The sequence below is a fragment of the Argiope bruennichi genome, chromosome 7 (assembly GCF_947563725.1).
Source record: "Argiope bruennichi chromosome 7, qqArgBrue1.1, whole genome shotgun sequence".
Taxonomy (NCBI): Eukaryota; Metazoa; Arthropoda; class Arachnida; order Araneae; family Araneidae; genus Argiope; species Argiope bruennichi.
In genome coordinates this window covers 109041927-109061143 of record NC_079157.1, presented here as the reverse complement: position 1 = coordinate 109061143, position 19217 = coordinate 109041927, and the positions used below count along the sequence as shown (strand labels likewise).

Below are 19217 nucleotides of genomic sequence, written 5' to 3'. Positions count from 1 at the left end.
GGCATTGCTGTGAGTGTTCCAGACATATGACCTCTCCATGCCCCGGCGAGTATAATCTTTACGATTATTCAAACAGTTGGGTGGACATGGATAGGAAGAGACAAACCTTGTGTTTCAGGAATCCCCTTCGCATCCCACGCCGAACGCTGCATCCCGAACAACTTTATTTTTTCGTAGCAAACTGGATTACATATTTTTAAGTTATTTACAATATTTACAGTTTATACAGTTTTTATATTTTAACAGATGGGGTACATAGCAGATTACGGATGCAGTCCCCTAGACAGTAATTGGTACCGTTTTTAGATGATTGGTGATGTTTGTTTACATTGGACTATTGGTTATGTTGGGATGTTGTATTTGATGATCAGAAAAATAAAAATGAAAAGAATTGACGCGAGAGGTATGGAGAGTTCGTCCATGAGGAAGATGGTACTTTACTTGGTGGGTTTGGTTGGCTGATATGATGGGCTGGGGTGCTGAGAGCCTGGAGAGGTGAGGTTGAAGTACTGGTCTGGTGAGGGTTCGGTCTGGATGGGTCGATGAGGATTTGGATGATGTACCTAGATGGCAGATGTGGTGATTATGGGGACTTGATTCTACAGCTTTTGGCGAGACTGGTTGCAGAGTTGAGGTGTGGTTGCTGATGGTGAGAAGGAGTGAGAAGGAGCTGGTCTTTGGCAGGTGAAGTCTATAGATGAGGATGAGAATTGATGAGCAGGCGGTCTGGAAGTGGAGCTGAATGATGACTATGGGGTTGCTGAAGTGGAATAGAGATGATGAGTTGAGTGGTGTAGTCCATTGGTGAGAAGTCGATTGGGAGAGCAGTTGGTCTGGATGTGGATGTGGTTGAAGATGAGAGGATGGCCGATGGAGGCAGGAGAGTCGTTGTGGTAGAGGGGACCTGTGTGGAGAGGACTGTTGGAGGAAGAAAGGCTAGATGAGAGATTTCGGACATGCTGGCCTGCAGGTTGTTGAAGGATGACTGGGAGGTGGAAAGATCCCTCTAATGGTGGAAGAGGACGGATTCTTCGTGCAGGAACCTCACAAGTTTGGTGATTTTCAGCCTTGAGAGGGCGTTGCCTGCAACCCTGGGGAGCCATACCTGGATCAGGTTTTCAGTTGGTTTCCTCAGATGAAAAGAGGTGGTTAAGAGACACTCTATGGCAAAGTGGAGTGGAGATCCAACCTCACCGCAGGTACACAGGTTATCCGCAGCAAGGTTGAATCTTTTTAGGTAGGTGGGGAATGGTCCATGGCCGGTTAAGAAGAGGATTTCTTCTCTTCTCCATGGCGTGAGCTGAAGAGTGACCTTGGGGATAAGAAGGTGGATGTTTCTTCCTGTATTACCAAGGTCCCATTCCCTTTGCCCTTTTTCCAACATGGCTTGGCGCAGAGTGGTCTTAATATAAGATATTGGTTATGGCTCTGGCTGTATATCTTGGTCGGATTCTGCTGCCTGTTTGGCTTGTATGTCTGCTGACTTGTTGCCGGCATGTCCGGTGTTGGCCTTGATCCAAGAGAGGTTGATATTAATATTGGAGGAAAGGATTTTGAAAATCTCTCTGGCTTTCCTATTCTTGGATTTCGGATTGGCGGCTGCTTGGATGCTGGCTTTGTTGTCAACGTAGATGGTTGTCGTTGTTGATGTTGACCGAATATAATTGACCGCCTTGTAGAGTGCCAGGATTTCGGCTTGGAAGACGGTATTATATTCTGCCAGCTTTGATGTCCAAGTAGTCGTTGGATATCCATTTTGGAATACACAGAAGGCTGCTCCGACACCTTTTTCTGTCTTCGAGCCGTCTGTGTATATTCCATTGACATCGAAGAAACTTCGTCCGTCCTCTAATGAGATTTGGCGATCCTGAAGGTGCACCGAGGGATGAGAGGTCCAGCCGGTTAACTTGCTGTCCACTTCGTTGGGGTCGATGTTGAGACTGTTGTTATTATTGTGGAGCCTATAGACCGAGATGCCCTTCGCCTCTCTTTGTAGTTGGAGGTGGAGAGGAGGAATTCCCAGTATGGTTTGCAGAGCTGCAGTGGAGATCATTCTATAGGCTTCTGAGATGGCTAGGATAGAAAAGGCCTTTGAATGGCAGCAAGTTTCCTCTTCATCCTCTCGGTGGGATCTTGGCACCAGATGACTGCGCCGTGGGCAAGCATTCTCTCGATGGCTGTGAGATACAGGGTTTTCCTATGGGAATTTTTAATTCCCCAGGAATTCCCTGCTATTTTTAGTAGATTTTGGTGCAGGATAGCTGCTCTCGTGGCTTGATATCGAAGGTGTGCGTTCCAGTTGAGTTTATCATCAATTTAAAGATCTAAATATTTAATTGCATTTTTTCTTTTGATGTTTGTGCCGTTCCATTTAATGGTCGGGCCTTTAACTAATTTTCTGAAGCAGATGAAATTCGTTTTGTTGGTTACAATTTGAAGATTATTTTTGTTGGCCCAGTTTTGGAATTTTACTATTGCAGAGTGGTTTTGTTCTTCTATGGCTTTTTTTTGTTGGAGCGTGGGTAACTATTGCAAAGTCGTCCGCAAAAGCTTGGATGGTAGTATTTTCGGGCCAGTCTTGTTGCAAGATGTCGTTTACAACAAGGTTCCAGAGGGCAAGTCCGCTACAGGAAGCCTGTGGGCAGCCCTGCCTCTGTGCCCTTACTGCTGGCCCTTCAGCTGTGTTGAGGACGACTTTTTGGTTTTTGAGTAGGTCTTCAAACATTTCTTTGATATTGGTGGGAGTAGTTGTATTGTGGAGATAATTGATGATGTTCTTATGCTGGATATTGTCGAATGCACCCTTGATATCAATGGAGAGAAAGAGAACATGTTTCCTGCTCCTGCTATCTTCGATTTTATTGGCGAGGTTTTCAATGGCCATGTCCACGGATTTCCCTTCACGGAACCCATATTGGTTGTTGCTGATGTGTTTGCTATTTTCGAGATGCTAGGTGAGGCGTTGTGTTAGTAATTTCTCTAGGACTTTACCTATTGTTGGAAAAAGAGATATTGGACGATAGGAGGTGGGTTCATCAGTTGGTTTTCCTGGTTTTTGGAAGAAGATGATGTTACCTATTTTGAGTGGGTCCGGGAATTTTTTTAGATGGAGGCTTTTGTTGAAAAGGTCCGTGAAGAGGTCAGGGAACTTTCTATTTATTTGCTGGATGACAATGTTGTCAATGCCATCCAGCCCAGGAGCTTTTCCTTTTGGCAGGCCATTGATGATGTTGTATCTGGTGTTATACTGTAGATTGCTGTTGGAGATGCAGAAGTAGTCGGATGGGGGAAGATCTCTTTTAGAATATCGCTGGCTATTTTGAGTTGACCTCCTGTTGCTTCCTTATTTTTGAGAAGGACTAGTTGGGCTGGCGTTATTAAGGACCGGAATGCTGATTTGTAGTGTTTGCCAAATGGGTTAGTCACCTGGGAGCAGAAGCCTTTCCATCCCGCCTTTCTTGCTGTTCTGACTTTCTTCATGTACTGTGCGGTTTCCTGTTTGAGGTGCAGGAACTTTGCTTGGCGGTCTTCTGCCGATCTTTGTGCGCGTCTCCTCAGTGCCTTTAGTCTATTTTTTTCTATTTCCAGTTTAGGAGTGAACCAGTTGGGATGTTGGTTGTGCTTTTGGGTTTTAAGTTTGTAGCTATTTTTGCAGGCTGAAATTATATGTTCTTGGAGGAGGGTTGTGGCTTCGTTAAGTTGCTGGTGGGTGGTACTATTGTTGATGGTCTGTTGGATTTGTCTGACATTTGGTTGGAGGGATTTAAGCATTTTATTGTGGTTGCCGTATTTCGTTTTAAATCTTGTTATTGTAGAGATCAGGTGATTTGTTGCTTCTATGTATTTATGGTCACTGAGGGACGGTTCTTCCAGGACTTCCCATTTGGCAATTATGTGGATTAGGTTTTGGCTGCAGAGGGTGAGATCTGGCCATCCTTCAGTTCCGCAGTGGGTGAAGGTCGGTGGGGCATCTTGCTTATTGATGATAAAAAGACTGTTAGCAAGGGCGAAGTCAAGAATTTGGTTTCCTCTGAGGTCATTATGTTCATAACCCCAGAGGGTGTTGTGGCCATTTAGGTCTGCGGCTATTAGGATTTGTTCCCTAGGCAAGGCGTCAATGAGGTCTTGAATCTCTTCAAGGGTTTCTTGGATGTATGAGGCTGGAGATGAGTACGCTGATATTATTGTGGTAGGAAGAGATGAGGTTTGAATTTTGATGGCTACTGAATTTGTTTTGACTCCTATTATAGCTATTTTAATGGTGGGATTAGCGAGGGCTATTGTATCTTTCCTATTGGAGGAGCAGAACAATGGCCAGGAGTTGGGCAGGCCTTTGATTTGACCATTGCTCTGGTATGGTTCTTGAAGAGCTATAACATCCGGTTTTATTTTTGTTGCTGCTCGGTGAAGAATGTCAGTTGCGACTTTGGCCTTGCCTAGGTTAATTTGAATTAACTTAAGTTGGTTTTGAGAGGACGGGAGGCTGAGCGGAGGTTGAGTGTGCGTCATTATTTTTCTAGGATTAATAGGATGTGGTTCTTTCGGCTATTTTTGTTTTATGTTGAAAGATTGGGCAATCCAGGTGGTTGGAAGGGTGGTCGGTTGGAGATCTCCTGTTGGTGCGGTGATTGTCATCCATGCAATTAATGCATTTTGGTGTTCTACTTGTGCAGTTTTGGATGAGGTGGTTTCCTGCACAGAAGGCACACTAGAGATACTTAGCGTCGCACCTTGCAGCCGTGTGATAAAATGCCTGGCATTTTGAGCACCTGCGCACACTTCTGAAGGGCTCAACCCTGTGGTTTTCCCACTCAAAGATGATTTTCTTCCCTCTTCGCCTGATGACTTGGCAAAGAGGTGGTGGGGCATGGAACACCCAGTGAAGTCCTGTTCTCCATTTTGCCCTTGATGGAGAACAGGACTTTTATTTCCGATGAGAAAGAGGAGTCGAAGTTGAGACGAAGGACTTCTTCAACTTCTTCCTTTTTGGTGGCCTGTTGGAATCCATATGTGATGAGCCTCGGGAGTTTCTTCTCTATTTGTATAGGCCTTATTTTATCTTGCAGGGAGGGTTTGGTGGTCTGGGTTGAGAGTAAGTTGGCTCTGTCTTCTTCAGTGTTGCAATCGATAGCCAAGCCTTGGTTTTGCAGCCTTCTTACTTGTTTGATCTTGAAGGTCTTAGATGGGGCCACCTCCTTTTTTAGGATGGTAACGAGGTCAGTTTTCCCTTCTTTTGTGGGGTATAGGAGCACTGTCTTGGTTGAAGATTTGGGCGTCGCTGCTTGGGCGTATGTCGTCTTTTCTTATGGGAAAGGGCAGGAGTTGGTGGTGGTGGGTGCTGGTTCTGTCTGCTGGCTTCTCTCCTCAGTTACTACTGGAAGTTTGGAGTTATATATTTCGAGGGTGTTAATTGTTGTTTCCAGTTGGTTCAGTAGTTTGTTGGCGAGTTCCCTTTTCTCAGCCTTGAGGTCTTTTCTGCTTTCCTTTCTGTGACTGATAATTTTCCTCAGTTGATCTATGAGAGCCTGGGAGGAAGTGTTCTAATCAATTTGGTATGGCTCTGATTTCGACGAGCTAGATAGCAGTGATGCTGCCGAGACCTATTTCCTTAGAGGGAACGTTGGACAGTCTTGTTCCAGAGAGTTCTGCGAGCTCATTTTTCAGGAAAAAAAAAGTTGACACACAGGAGAAAAAAATAATACAATGGAAAAAATATATATAAAAAATAATTAATTGGAACGCTTAGTTGATTCAAGACAGCTTTTGTGCTGATCGTCCTGGTATAATTCTTGTTATTGCAGTTTTTTCTTAGATTCGTGTCCTAGACTAGTCTTTTCGGTTTTTCACCTGTTTGACAGGGTGTAATTCTTCTTAAAGCAATGTGTCCTTCGTTATGGTATGGCCTTGAGTGTTCCAGATAGCTTTTGTGCCGCTCGTCCAGAAATAATGCTTGTTGTTGCAGTTCCTTCTTCGCTTCGCGTCCTAGACTGTTTTTTTAGGTTTTGCCCCTTTTGTAATGGTGTTATCTATCTTAATGCTATTTTTCCTACGCGATGGTATGGCCTTTTGTGATCTAGACGGCTTTTGTGCCGCTCGTCGGGGGATAATTATTCTTATTGCAGTTTATTCTTCCCTTCGTGTCCTAGACTATTCTTTTCGTTTTTGCCCCGTTCTTCCTGGTTTAATCCTTCTTAATGCTGTTTGTCTTTCGCGGTGGCATGACCTTTAGTGTTCCCGACGTCTTTTCTGCTGCTCGTCCTGGTATAATTCTTGTTATTGTAGTTTTTTCTTCGCTTCGTGTCCTAGACTGTTTTTTTTCAATTTTGCCCCGTTCGTCCTGGTGTAATTCTTCTTAAAGCAATTTGTCCTTCGTGGTGGTATGGCCTTGAGTGTTCCAGATGGCTTTTTTGCCGCTCGTCCAGGAATAAATCTTGTTGTTGCAGTTCTTTCTCCACATCGCGTCCTAGACTGTTTTTTTTTTTCGGTTTTCGTTATGGTTTAATCCTTCTTAATGCAATTTTTCCTTCGCGTTGCTATGGCCTTGAGTGTTCCGGACGGCTTTTGTGCTGCTCGTGCTGGTATAATTCTTTTTATTGCAGTTTTTTCTTTGCTTCGTGTCCTAGACTATTCTTTTCGGTTTTTGCCCAGTTCGTCCTGGTGTAATTCTTCTTAATGCCATTTCTTCTTCGTGATATTTGTCTTGATTGTTCCAGATGGCTTTCGTGCCGCTCGTCGGGGGATAATTCTTGTTATTGTAGTTTTTTCTTTGTTTCGTGTCCTAGGCTGCTTTTTTTTTTTTCGGTTGTCAACCGTTCGCCCTGGTTTAATCCTTCTTAATGCAATTTGTCCTTCGCGGTGGCATGGCCTTGAGTGTTCCATTCGGATTTTCTGACGCTCGTTCTGATATAATTTTTATTATGGCAGTTTCTTCTTCGCGGCGTGTCCTAGACTATTTTTTTCGGATTTTGCTCCGTTCGTCCTTGTGTTCGTTCTTTCTTAATGCAGTTTCCAATTCGAGGTGGCTTATTTTTTGTTACTTCTCGAATTTAAATTCTGATATTCAGGAATACCATTAGATTTTATTCATTTAATGAAAATGTTACTTTGATTAATTCTTATGAAAGCTGTTTTATTGATTATATAAGGCTTTATTTTAATTTATTTTTTATTTATTTTAATACTTTGATAAAATTTGAATTCAATAGGATTGAATAGAAGTATTATTCAGTACAATAGAAATTTTAAATAATAAAATTTCATTATTTTTTTCATAATCTGTTTTAAAGAAAGTGTTAATATTTTATCCATTTTATAAACATAATATATATTCCGCCAATATATTAGCTTTGATTAATTTTTCTAATCTGATTCAAATTCACTCTTCAAGTTGAATATAAATTTTCGAATGACAAAAGGTGATGATGAAATATTCCTTCAATGAAATATAGAAGTGCTCTTTTAAGAAATTCTTTTAATGGTTAAGCATTTCTTAGATATTGAAATTAGACCCAAAATATTAATTTTGTAAAGATTTAGAAACAACAAAAATTGAAAAGAATTTAAAATTGATACCTTTATGTGAAAAAATTCTTCAAAGCTAGAAAAACAAACTTTATTTTGACGTTTCAAATTTGAATTTTTTTTAAGGCTTAAAATTGTCCAAATTATTTTATCTAATGAATCTTAAAAGCGATACCTCTCACATTTTAATTTCTTAAATGAAGTTTAGTGTACTTATAGAGACATATAAATCCACCTACAATCATAGAAGTATATTCTTGATGTAATGCTTATATTAGTCAAGACTCGTAGACTATCTTTCGAAATGTTATGATAAAAGAGTTGTATTTTCTCTCTCGCACATAGTTCTCAGCGTCACTGCATATTTTATCGTAAAAATTTAGTGAATCTTCGACAGTATACACTTTTTAACCTAGATAATTCAATTTAATAAGGATTTTATTTCCTGACTTCGAATTCTTACAGCAGTATGTAAAAATTATGTAAAAAGATGAATGAGTATGAAATTAAAATGAAAATATGAAAACATTTCTAGAAATATAGTTAACGTTTCATATATTTAAATTCCATTTTTTTTAATTTGTGATCGTTAATATTTTGAATGTTTTTTTTTTAAATATTATAACTTAATTCATTCTTTTCTACTTCTATGAAAAGTTTGCCTAGATTCATTCTCCTAAAAGCTATTTTTTTTATTTCAGATCAGTTTTAAAAGGAATTTTTCTTTCAATTTATCAGCTTTGATTAAATTTTCTGACCCGATTCAAATTTACTCTTTGCATTGAACATAATTTTTCCAATGAAAAGGCATTGATAGAGTATTCCTTCAATAAAATAAGACTTATCATTAAAAGAAATATCTTAGATGTGAATAAGTTTTTCCTTAAATAATGAATGTAAACTCGAATTCTTAATTCTCTGTCAATTTCAGTATGAACACAACGCGAAATTAATTTAAAGTTCACCGCTGCAAATGAAAAAAAAAAATTATTAGAGAAATAGATTCCATTTTAGCGATTTTTCAAGAATTAGTTATTTTATGAAGATTTATTCTTCTAATTTGTTAGATTTGACTAATTTTTCTTGCAAGTTTTAAATTCTCTCTATTGTATTAACATAATCTTTCAGTAACAAAACTGATGCCAGCATTAATCGTCAATAAAATATAAAAGTAATTATATTATAACTTCTTGAGTATGAATAAGTGTTTTCTTGCATAATGAAATTTGTTGAAATTAAAATACGACTTTCATCCTTTTATTAATTACAACCATAACAAAATTGTTATGCTTGTAATTAATCACGGCTGTTGATAAAATATTCTTTCGACTTAAGAAAAACAGTCTTCACTCTTTCGTTACAAGATTGCGTTATTATCTTAATCTTTAAAAATTTTAAACATTTATAGCGCAAATGCCAAAAGTTAAATATATTACTCTTCGAGTTTTAATTTCTTAAAATAAAACAATGCGCTAACAGATATATCAATTTATCTTCAATAATAACAACCATCAAACCATTTATTTTATATTTAATGCATTTTTTGTCCACGTACTTGCATTGGAAGCAAATTACTTACAATTTTTGTAAGATTAAAAATAAAAGGATTGTATTTTTATCCGTGTCCACGTGTACTGGAGTACTTCTTTGCGGATTATTTTATTTTCAAAAAGTTAATCTTTATGTCAAAGAAGTCAAAATTCCTTATGTGACACTGCTCCTGGCGATTACGAACTCGCTGTCCATAGTATTAAAATTAAATTATAACAACTTAGAATTAGTTTGGCAAGACAGAATTTATAAAATATTACTCGTGGCGAAATATATCAAAATAAGCGAGATAGAAATTTAATATATTTTATGTTTAATTTCATTTAGTTTTAGTTAATTAGTTTTCACATTGAGTTTTTTTAGTTTACTTGTTCGGTTCTGTTACCAAATATTTAATTCAATAAATAGAATGGCAAAGTTTTCCTTAAAGATTACGTTTCTTAGTTCATGACTCAATTTGTTTGTTTTTATATTGTAGACATATCAAAAGACATCTTTGATAAGATCTTTCTTCATTAAATACATCATTTCATCATTAGATACATCGGCGAATCCCATTTCCCAAGGAATATGAGGAGCATTTCGACATTCGAATAAAACTTTTTTGAAAGAAATCACCAAACATAAGTGATTTGGTTTTTTTTCACAGATTGAATGTGCTGGGGGCTTGTTCGTCTTTCGTTAAGTTGGCATGAATATGTTAGAAAGATGTCGGGATATCAACGCATTATTCATGTGAAGGAATTCACGATAAAAATTATCATTATGACTAGTAATATATGATCGAATATTCCATTTCGATGAAAATATTCGGTTACACGCTAAAGTAAGCAAGTAATCACCGGCAAGAGTTGTAACATACATTTTTTTTTTAAATCTTTTCTATCATATTTAAAGCAAATTTTAAGCTTTCTGTCTAAGTCTTCATGGCTGATGGGTTCTAACATTCAGTGATGAGAACTTTTAATGTTCGGAACCAAAAGATGCAGTTATTATGAAAAATTATGTATAGATATTGAGAAGTTCTTTGACTTTTGAATATAACCTATGAATTCTTCAGAATATGAAAAGAATTAATTATCCTCATCTTATATAAAATATTCTTTTATGGGAAGCATGAATGTTAGTATATTCATAGATCTAATATATGCATATAGAATTAAAACTTGAGAACAGATGAGATTCAATTAATGCATTACAATTTTAAAATATCGTTAAAAGTTTCAACTTTAAAACGAAATTAAATAATCAAAGACAAAAAAAAAATCTCTAATTTTTGGTTTGTGTGGTTATATTTAGGCGAATGATCGTTAATTTTAGCGGAAATTAATGAAATTTTGTTAAAGCGATTGATAGTTTTAGAAGTGTGTGAATGAGAATATACTGAGGTAAATTTCGTTATACATCAAAATGATCCGTTTTTCGGAAAAGAAGTAAGCATCGAATATATATAACAAATTCTTCCTCCTCCGGTTTTACATTAAAGCAGGAAGAATCTCTTTTCAGATTGATCTTACTTTTCTAGAACGGAATTTTACAAAATAGGAAAACTGGGACATTACAGATTACTGGGAAAAACAGATTCCTGTTAAAAATAAGAAGAAAAAATCCCCGAGCAATAGACATTCATTTCTTGGATTAGATATCAAAAACTAAAAAAAGTTACAAAAAAAAAGGAAATAATCATTTTTTTTTTATGCAGAAACAAATATCTAGAAACTAATAAAACTAAATGTGAAAACTAATAAACTAAAATGAAATTAAACATAAAATATATTAAATTTTTAATTCGGTTATTTTGATATATTTCATCAGGAGTAATATTTTAGAATTAGGTTGGCAAGACAGAATTTATAAGTTGTTATAATCTAATACTATGGGCAGCGAGTTCGTTATCGCCAGGAGCAGTGTTCGATAAGACATTTTGATTTCTTTCACATAAAGATTTTTTTGAAGATAAAATAATCGGCAAAGAAGTACTCCAGTAAACGCCGACACGGATTAAAATACAATCCTTTTATTGTTAATCTTGCAAAAATTATAAGTAATTTGTTTCCAGTGCAAATGCGTGGATAAAATATGCATTCAAAATAAAATAAATGGTTTCATGGTTAGCGCATTGATCTGTTTTAAGGAATTAAAACTCGAAGAGTAATATATTTAACTTTTGGCATTTGCGCTATAAATGTTTAAAATTTTTAAAGATTAAGATAATAACGCAATCTTGTAACGAAAGAGTGAAGACTGTTTTTCTTAAGTCGAAAGAATTTTTTATTAACAGCCGTGATTAATTACAAGCATAACAATTTTGTTATGGTTGTAATTAATAAAAGGATGAAAGTCGTATTTTAATTTCAACAAATTTCATTATGCAAGAAAACACTTATTCATACTCAAGAAGTTATAATATAATTACTTTTATATTTTATTGACGATTAATGCTGGCATCAGTTTTGTTACTGAAAGATTATGTTAATACAATAGAGAGAATTTAAAACTTGCAAGAAAAATTAGTCAAATCTAACAAATTAGAAGAATAAATCTTCATAAAATAACTAATTCTTGAAAAATCGCTAAAATGAAATTTATTTCTCTAATTTTTTTTTCACTTGCAGAGGTGAACTTTAAATTAATTTCGCGTTGTGTTCATACTGAAATTGATAGAGAATTAAGAATTCGAGTTTACTTTCATTATCCAAGGAAAACTTATTCACATCTAAGATATTTCTTTTAATTATAAGTCTTATTTTATTGAAGGAATACTCTCTCAACGCCGTTTCATTGGAAAAATTATGTTCAATGAAAGAGTAAATTAGAATCAGGTCAGAAAATTTAATCAAAGCTGATAAATTGAAAGAAAAATTCCTTACAAAACTGATTTGAAATAAAAAAAATAGCTTTTAGGAGAATGAATCTAAGCAAACTTTTCATAGAAGTAGAAAAGAATGAATTAAGTTATAATATTTTTTTAAAAACACATTAAAAATATTAACGATCACGAAGGGTTAAAAATGGAATTTAAATATATGAAACGTTAACTCTATTTCTAGAAATTTTTTCATACTCATTCATATTTTTTCATTTCAATTTTTTCTTACTTCTGTAAGAATTTGAAGTCAGGAAAAAAAATCCTTATAAAATTGAGTTATCTAGGTTAAAAAGTGTATACTGTCGATGATTCACTAAATTTTTAAGATAAAATATGCAGTGACGCTGAGAACTATGTGCGAGAGATAAAATTTAACTCTTTTATTATAACATTTCAAAAGATAGTCTTAGTCTCTATGAAGGTAGACTTATATATCTCTATAAGTACATTAAACTTCATTTAAGAAATTAAAATGTGATAGGTATCGTTTTTAAGATTTATTTAATAAAATAATTTGGACAATTTTAAGCTTTACAAAAATTCAATTTTGAAACGTCAACATAAAGTTTATTTTTCTAGCTTTGAAGAATTTTTTCACCTAAAGGTATCAATTTTAAATTCGTTTCTTTTTTTATTGTTTCTAAATCATTAGAAAATTAATATTTTGGGTCTAATTTCAATATCTAAGAAATGCCTAACCATTAAAAGAATTTCTTAAAAGAGCACTTCTATTTTTTATTGAACGAATATCTCATCATCACCTTTGTCATTGGAAAATTTATATTCAACATGAAGAGTGAATTTGAATCAGATTAGAAAAATTAATCAAAGCTAATACATTGGCGGAATATATATATTATGTATACCAAATAGATAAAATATTAACATTTTCTTTGAAACAGATTATGAAAAAAATAATGAAATTTTATTATTTAAAATTTCTATTCTATTGAAAAATACTTGTATTCAATCCTATTGAATTCCGATTTAATCAAAGTATTAAAATAAATAAAAAAATAAAGCCTTATATAATCAATAAAACAACTTTCATGAGAATTAATTAAAGTAAGATTTTCATTCACTTAATATAATCTAAAGGTATTCCTGAAAAGCAGATTTCAAATTCGAGAAGTAACAAAAAATAATTAGTTGTTATTTTATTCTGAAAAAAGTCAAAGTTCCAAAATTCAGAAAAACACTCCAAAAATCTTCAAAGTCCTAAAAAAAAAAATAAGCCTTATTTGTCTTCGAAGGGGTTGGGGAGTGGTGAGTTGCAGGGTTCGCTGAGTTTCGCTATCATCCATTTCAACTGGGGTCAAAGGTCCTTTTGCCCGGAACTGTCCTTTTCTCCCTACTTATATCCTGTAAGTTACACGAATTAGAATACGTCTTGAGTTGTTTTTTATGCCGAAAGGATTGGCAATGACATCTCCTTTGGAACATTGTTTATATCTGTAAAGCCTTTTTAGTACAAGACAAATGAAAACTTTAAATTATTTTTTTTTAAACTTGGATTTCATAAAAAATTTTATACGCAAAAAAATATTTTAAAAACTTATTAATATATTACCTTGAAATTTCGTATGTTTGTTACCTTAAGGCATTAAACAAGGAATATAACTTTGAACTGACTAGTTTTTCTTTTAAAGCTGCCTAATGTTATTTTCAACAACGAATTTTGTGAAATTTTCAATACAGAAATACTCGATTTTCTGTAACTTTTTTGAAAACGCATATATTTCTTAGATTCTAGTTCATCCCCTTCACCATAACTGTAAATGTGTTGCGTAAAGAAATAATTGGAATATGTGCAGTAGAATGTTTTGCTTTTGTTGTAATTTTTACTCAAATTGACGCATTCTACAGAATCTCAATTTGCAAAGAATTTCCCGATCTAGAAAATGAACTGAAATAGCTGATCTGCGAGATTTTTCAAAAATTTCTGTCCGTACATAGACAGATACTTTAAAGCTTCTAATAGTTCCAATTCAAATTCGTTGTAATAAGGTAAATGTCGCGAGATTTCACAAACTGAGAAAAAATTACAAGCTCCGAGAATTAAATTTTACTTTAACCCTTAAAAAATAATATTTTTTTAATCATGGTATATTAAAATATTTTTAGAATTGAAATTGGCTTATGAAAAGCGATTCATTTAGCTTATGAGATAAATGTAATTTCATTAATAAATTAATTTGGAATCAAGAAAAAAAATAGAGTCGCACCAGTTTGTGCGAAATAAGGAATTGAGGCATCTAAGTTTCTTTCCTATTGAAAAGTTTGTCAGAATTTATACCAGCCTACATAACTTCATGCAAATATTGATGAATTTGGGGCGAAGCATACTTGCCCATAACGCAAGAAAGGGTGGAAAGAGAGAAAAAAAAAAGGGTCCAGCGACAGGGCGGTTGGTAATTTCGGATAGCAAAATATAGTTACAGATATTTCATAGCCGGGAATTTTTTAAGTATCTATAACTTCATATGAATTTTTTTAAAAATTTATACGTAAATATTTATATTAAATATAACATAACGGAAAAGTGCATAATAATTACATTACTTTTTTGCTTTGGTATTTTATAAATTTATTTGTAAAGGTTCAAAAAAGTTTAACCTATTCCTTACTATTTTATTCTAGTGGAACTAAATATTTTTCCTTTGCTCGCCAAGTTCTCAATATATAAATACATGTCCGTACTTCCGAGTTCAATTTTTCCCTGCCTTACTTAGCTTGGTCATTTTCTTTTTGTTGATGGTGACAATTTATTATCTCTTAAAGTATAAAATAAGTTCCGTGTGTATTTTTTTTATTCCCTCTTTTTAAAATCTAACTTTTAATTCACTTTCACATTGCTAAATTAAAGAGATTAATTTATATTGTGCACAGGTTTAAAATTCGGTACTGTGTCACATTTGTTATTCATACTTTATTTCTAAAAACTAACCCCACTCCCTCTGTAATTTTAAGCACATCAAATTTACTCTCCTTGATTGAATCTTGCACATATCTTATAAATATTCGGGGTTTTTTTTTGTTGTTGGATTTAACTGATGTTTTAAATCCAGTTCAGGCTTGAGTTGGCTCTCCTGATATAGGACATTTCCCTCGTTTACAGGTTATTTTTCCTTTTAGATTCAAAATAGTCGTACTAGATGAAACGATTTGTTCTATTAGATGAAGCAAATTTAGCATAACACAGTAACAGTATTCAGTAAAAAAGCGAAATGAAAGTAGCCTTATTTAAGCATTTCCTTATAAATTGATACTTGCACAATATTTTTTTCTGACCCTGTTTGGATTATTATGGCAGTCGAGAAACTAGTATTTGCCACGACTGATTTTTAAGGCACAAACTCTTACTAATTTGAAACCCTGTGTTGATTGCGAATAGAATATGGATTAGATATTAATGACAAAATAATTTCGTTTTATAATGTATTGAGATATATTCCACTCCAGCTCTATTCTCTTACTGAAAGATTAACTTGGATTTTAAATGATTCTCGGAAGTTTATATTATTCATGTGTAAATTAGAATTAAAAAATGGCATCTGTTCCGTGAGTATTTTTCCTTATTTTCGTAATGCACGTTTAGTCTAAATTATCATTTTAAAACTTATTTACATTATATCCAGGCGATAAAAAAAGGTTATATTTAGTTAGCAACTAAGTCATTGCGGATTTTGTCAATAGATAGTTTTAGCACATTCTTTTGTTTTGACAACTTGTTCAAAGCATCTCATTTATATTGTTTGGACTTTCAATTTAGTAAAATAAAGTGCATCGAATAGTTTCGTTTTGCTTTTATCCCAATTTAGATTTTACCATTTATTTTGTTCCATGCAGAACTCTTTAAACGGTAAAATTTATAATGACGCTCATGATGCAAAATCACATTTAATTCCGTTTTGTGGTTGCAAAAATGGAAAGTTTTATAAATATGGAATTATGAAACTGCTTGAAAGGTGGAGAAAGGTCATCGATCAAGACGACAAAGCTTAAATGAATCAAGTTAAGTTTTAAAGCAAAAATTTTGAATTTCCTTTTTCATTTAAAATACGCAATCACTTAGTTGCCAATCCTCTATATATATATATATATAAACATTATTTGCTGTGAAGCATGATGCAGTTTGAAGACAATGAAGAGACTTTTTATCTTTTTAATCCCTCGGGGAAGCATAATTATTTACAAGCAAAGATGCGGACATTTCGCGTCCGCCACAGCGCAGCCAAAAGCGGAAGTGGGGAAGAAGGGCCGAAATAAATGATCCCTCGCCTTATATAACCTTAGATTTTGATAGGGAAAATATTTCTTCATTGTGCTAATATATTAATAAGATTCTGATAGGGATTTCTGACGCATGTCAATCACATGTAAGGGAAACACATTGATCTTTTAAGAAAGAATGTGCTTACTAAACATTTTTTACTCCTTCACGCCGAGCGTGTGAAAGTATCGGCGTTTAGCTGATTAAGCAATTTTATGAAACTTCTCTTGAATTAATTAAGTAGAGAAAGTGGAATTGGATCACTAAATATGAGAATATTTTAGAATGAAGTTACTATGGGCTAAATTAAGATAAAATCTTGGAAATTAATTAAGTTGAAATTAAAGTTTAAAATATCACTACATATATCTATGAAAGGAATGTTTGGTTTTATGAAACTCCCAGCGTCAGGTCACAAAAGTTGAGAATGAAGTAAATCGATAAAATTCATAATTAAAGACCCGAGTGATAAATGTAACAGTTATAGCGAAGTTGATTTTGACATGATTGATTTAACTTCCTAATAAGACGACACCTTACTTGTATAATTATTAAAATTCTTATAATAATATAAGGACTTCTGAAGTGGTGATGCGTTTATAAGTGATTTTTGAATTAATCTTCTGAAGACATGCGCACTTCGAATTCTTATATTTTAATATAAAAGCACTGCGTTTGTTTTCCTACTAAAATTAAACAGATACTGGAAATTTAATTAATCTGGACATTAAAAAATCAAATAATGAAAGCATGTAAATGATTTAAAAGAGGACAAATCTTAACATCAGCGTTGCAATTGAATTAAGAACTTAGGAGTTCGTTATATTGCGATCAATCACAAATGCATAAAAACGACTGCGATGGCAATTACAGAAAAAATAATAAACGAGATTTAGATCACAAATCTCCTTTTAAGCTATCCGACGCTACTCCGTACATTTTAAATTAAATAAATGGAAGCTGAACTTGCACTTTAATACTTAAACCTAACTTCAATTAAATATGATCTTACGGTAGTATGGTTTGCTTAATATTAAAATTAACCATCTTTTAAACTAGCTATAAAAATAATTTATAGCTGTTTGGTCAAATTTATAAATTTGCCCTTGATTAAGTATCGTTGCGTTAAAAAAAATTAAATTTTACTTTTTTTTTTTAAGGAAATTTGAAAGGAAACCATCCTTTGAATAGAGAAAAACATTAGATACGTTGTGCAAGAAAAGTTGGAGGCAGAAAATATTTACATGATACACTAGTAATTAACAGCGAATTTCTAATGTTTGCGTATATAATGGGGAATAAATGAACACAAAGAACGCACTCGCATTGAAACCTCACAGCAGTCGCATGCCGGCTCATAAAAATGGCATCCGGATGCGGGAGATGTGGGGTCACGGAAGCCTTTGATTGGCCACCAAAATGTCTCCTTTTTCTTGGGCGGGAGAACAGCGAAGTTTTTTTTTCCTTCAAATTTAAATACAATTAAAATCAATCTGATTTTGATAAAGATACATACAAAATTTTAAAAATAGAAAGGAATATTCTGTAAGTCCCAAGAGTGTCGAATAAAATTCAGATGGTTGACTTCATAAAAAAGTTCAGAGTTTGTTCATTGAAGAGTAATCATTTCTGCGAAAATTCTCGCTTACAGCAAAGAACAGTCTAGTCCATGTCCATGGCTGAATGTCAGTTTTCTTTCATTGAAGTTTTATCACTCTGTAGTATGAACGTGTCAACATTCACATCCGTCCAGTAACATGCTGGGAGAAGAGTATTTGCCTTGCGGGATATGCGAAAGAAGAAAAAAAATTATATTAATAACAATGCAATGCACAACAGTAAAACAATATCATGAAAGAAGACTATAATAAAAATCCTTAATGAATTTGCTGTAGATATTTCTGCGTCTTCTGAAGTATCTTCTGCTTAATTCAGGAGCAACATTTTGCAATTCTTATGAAAGTAATAGTTATTAATTATTACTTTCTCATAAACAAAGAAGAGTAAATATTGCAGTCATAAAAAAAAATAAAAAAAATCGCAATTTTCACGAATCTCCAAGTTTCAGTTCTTTTCCAATTCGAAATACACAATTCTAGCATTATGTTTGTATGCCTGTCCGTCTATGTCAGATAATTCAAAAATGCTTTGAGCTAGACGTATGAAGTTTGGTATACTAGCTTCGCTCCACATTTTCAGATTTTTATCCAATTTTGAGCTAAATTCGTTCTGTGGAAGTTGTCTGTCCGGCTTTCGAATATAAGTTAACAAGATAAATACAAAAGGAAGACAGCTAGACTGATATAATTCGAGATACAGATTTCACTTTATACCAGACACACATCAAATTTTGAGCTAAATCAAATAAGAAGTTGACCATCTATCGCTCTGTAACGCGATATTTCAGAAGCCTATAGATGGGATTACTCAAAAATACAAGGCCTTAAAAGTAGTCACAAAACCAGATACCAAATTTGATATAAGTGGAATTCTGCGTCACATTTTCGTTTCAGTTACTTGGGTATAACATCTCTAAAGCACAAATTCGATTTTTGGATACTATTCACCATTTGCCAGGGATTCATCGCCACAATACACGCCAAGGTACACACGATTAATTTAGTACAAATGCTAAAGTCACGCCAAAGGTTGATATTTCGTAACTATTGTACGGCAATGCCAGGCAAGGCATTCTTTGAAATCACACCTTTATTAGAATATGCGAGAATTAGAATATGCTACACCTGCCGGTCTTTATGCAGGGTCAATTTCTCGTTTTAATTAGGATTGGCCAAGTGCATTTCTTACATTAGCTATTAGTTATTAGTAAAAAGATATTCTTTTAAAGAAATGGATGTCATCGCTAAACATCATGAATCAGAATTTCATTAACAGTAGCAGGTGTAGCCGAAATGTAAATTTTATCGAGTCAATTATATGGCAAGCTAGAAATGGATATCTACCGGATAGAATTACTATCTGTTTTGCCAAAAAATACATGTG

General features: G+C 33.9%; 2 protein-coding genes across 2 annotated transcripts; both read right to left on the bottom strand.

Annotated features, from left to right (window-relative positions):
• Nucleotides 1-1420: 1420 nt before the first annotated feature.
• On the bottom strand, nucleotides 1421-2053 carry LOC129975528 (uncharacterized). Its single transcript, XM_056088588.1, has one exon. It carries the CDS (start codon nucleotides 2051-2053, stop codon nucleotides 1421-1423), a length of 633 nt encoding a protein of 210 aa, XP_055944563.1.
• Nucleotides 2054-3156: 1103 nt separating this feature from the next.
• On the bottom strand, nucleotides 3157-4509 carry LOC129975527 (uncharacterized). The gene has a single exon (XM_056088587.1). The coding sequence runs from the start codon at nucleotides 4507-4509 to the stop codon at nucleotides 3157-3159; it is 1353 nt and encodes a 450-aa protein (XP_055944562.1).
• Nucleotides 4510-19217: the final 14708 nt, after the last annotated feature.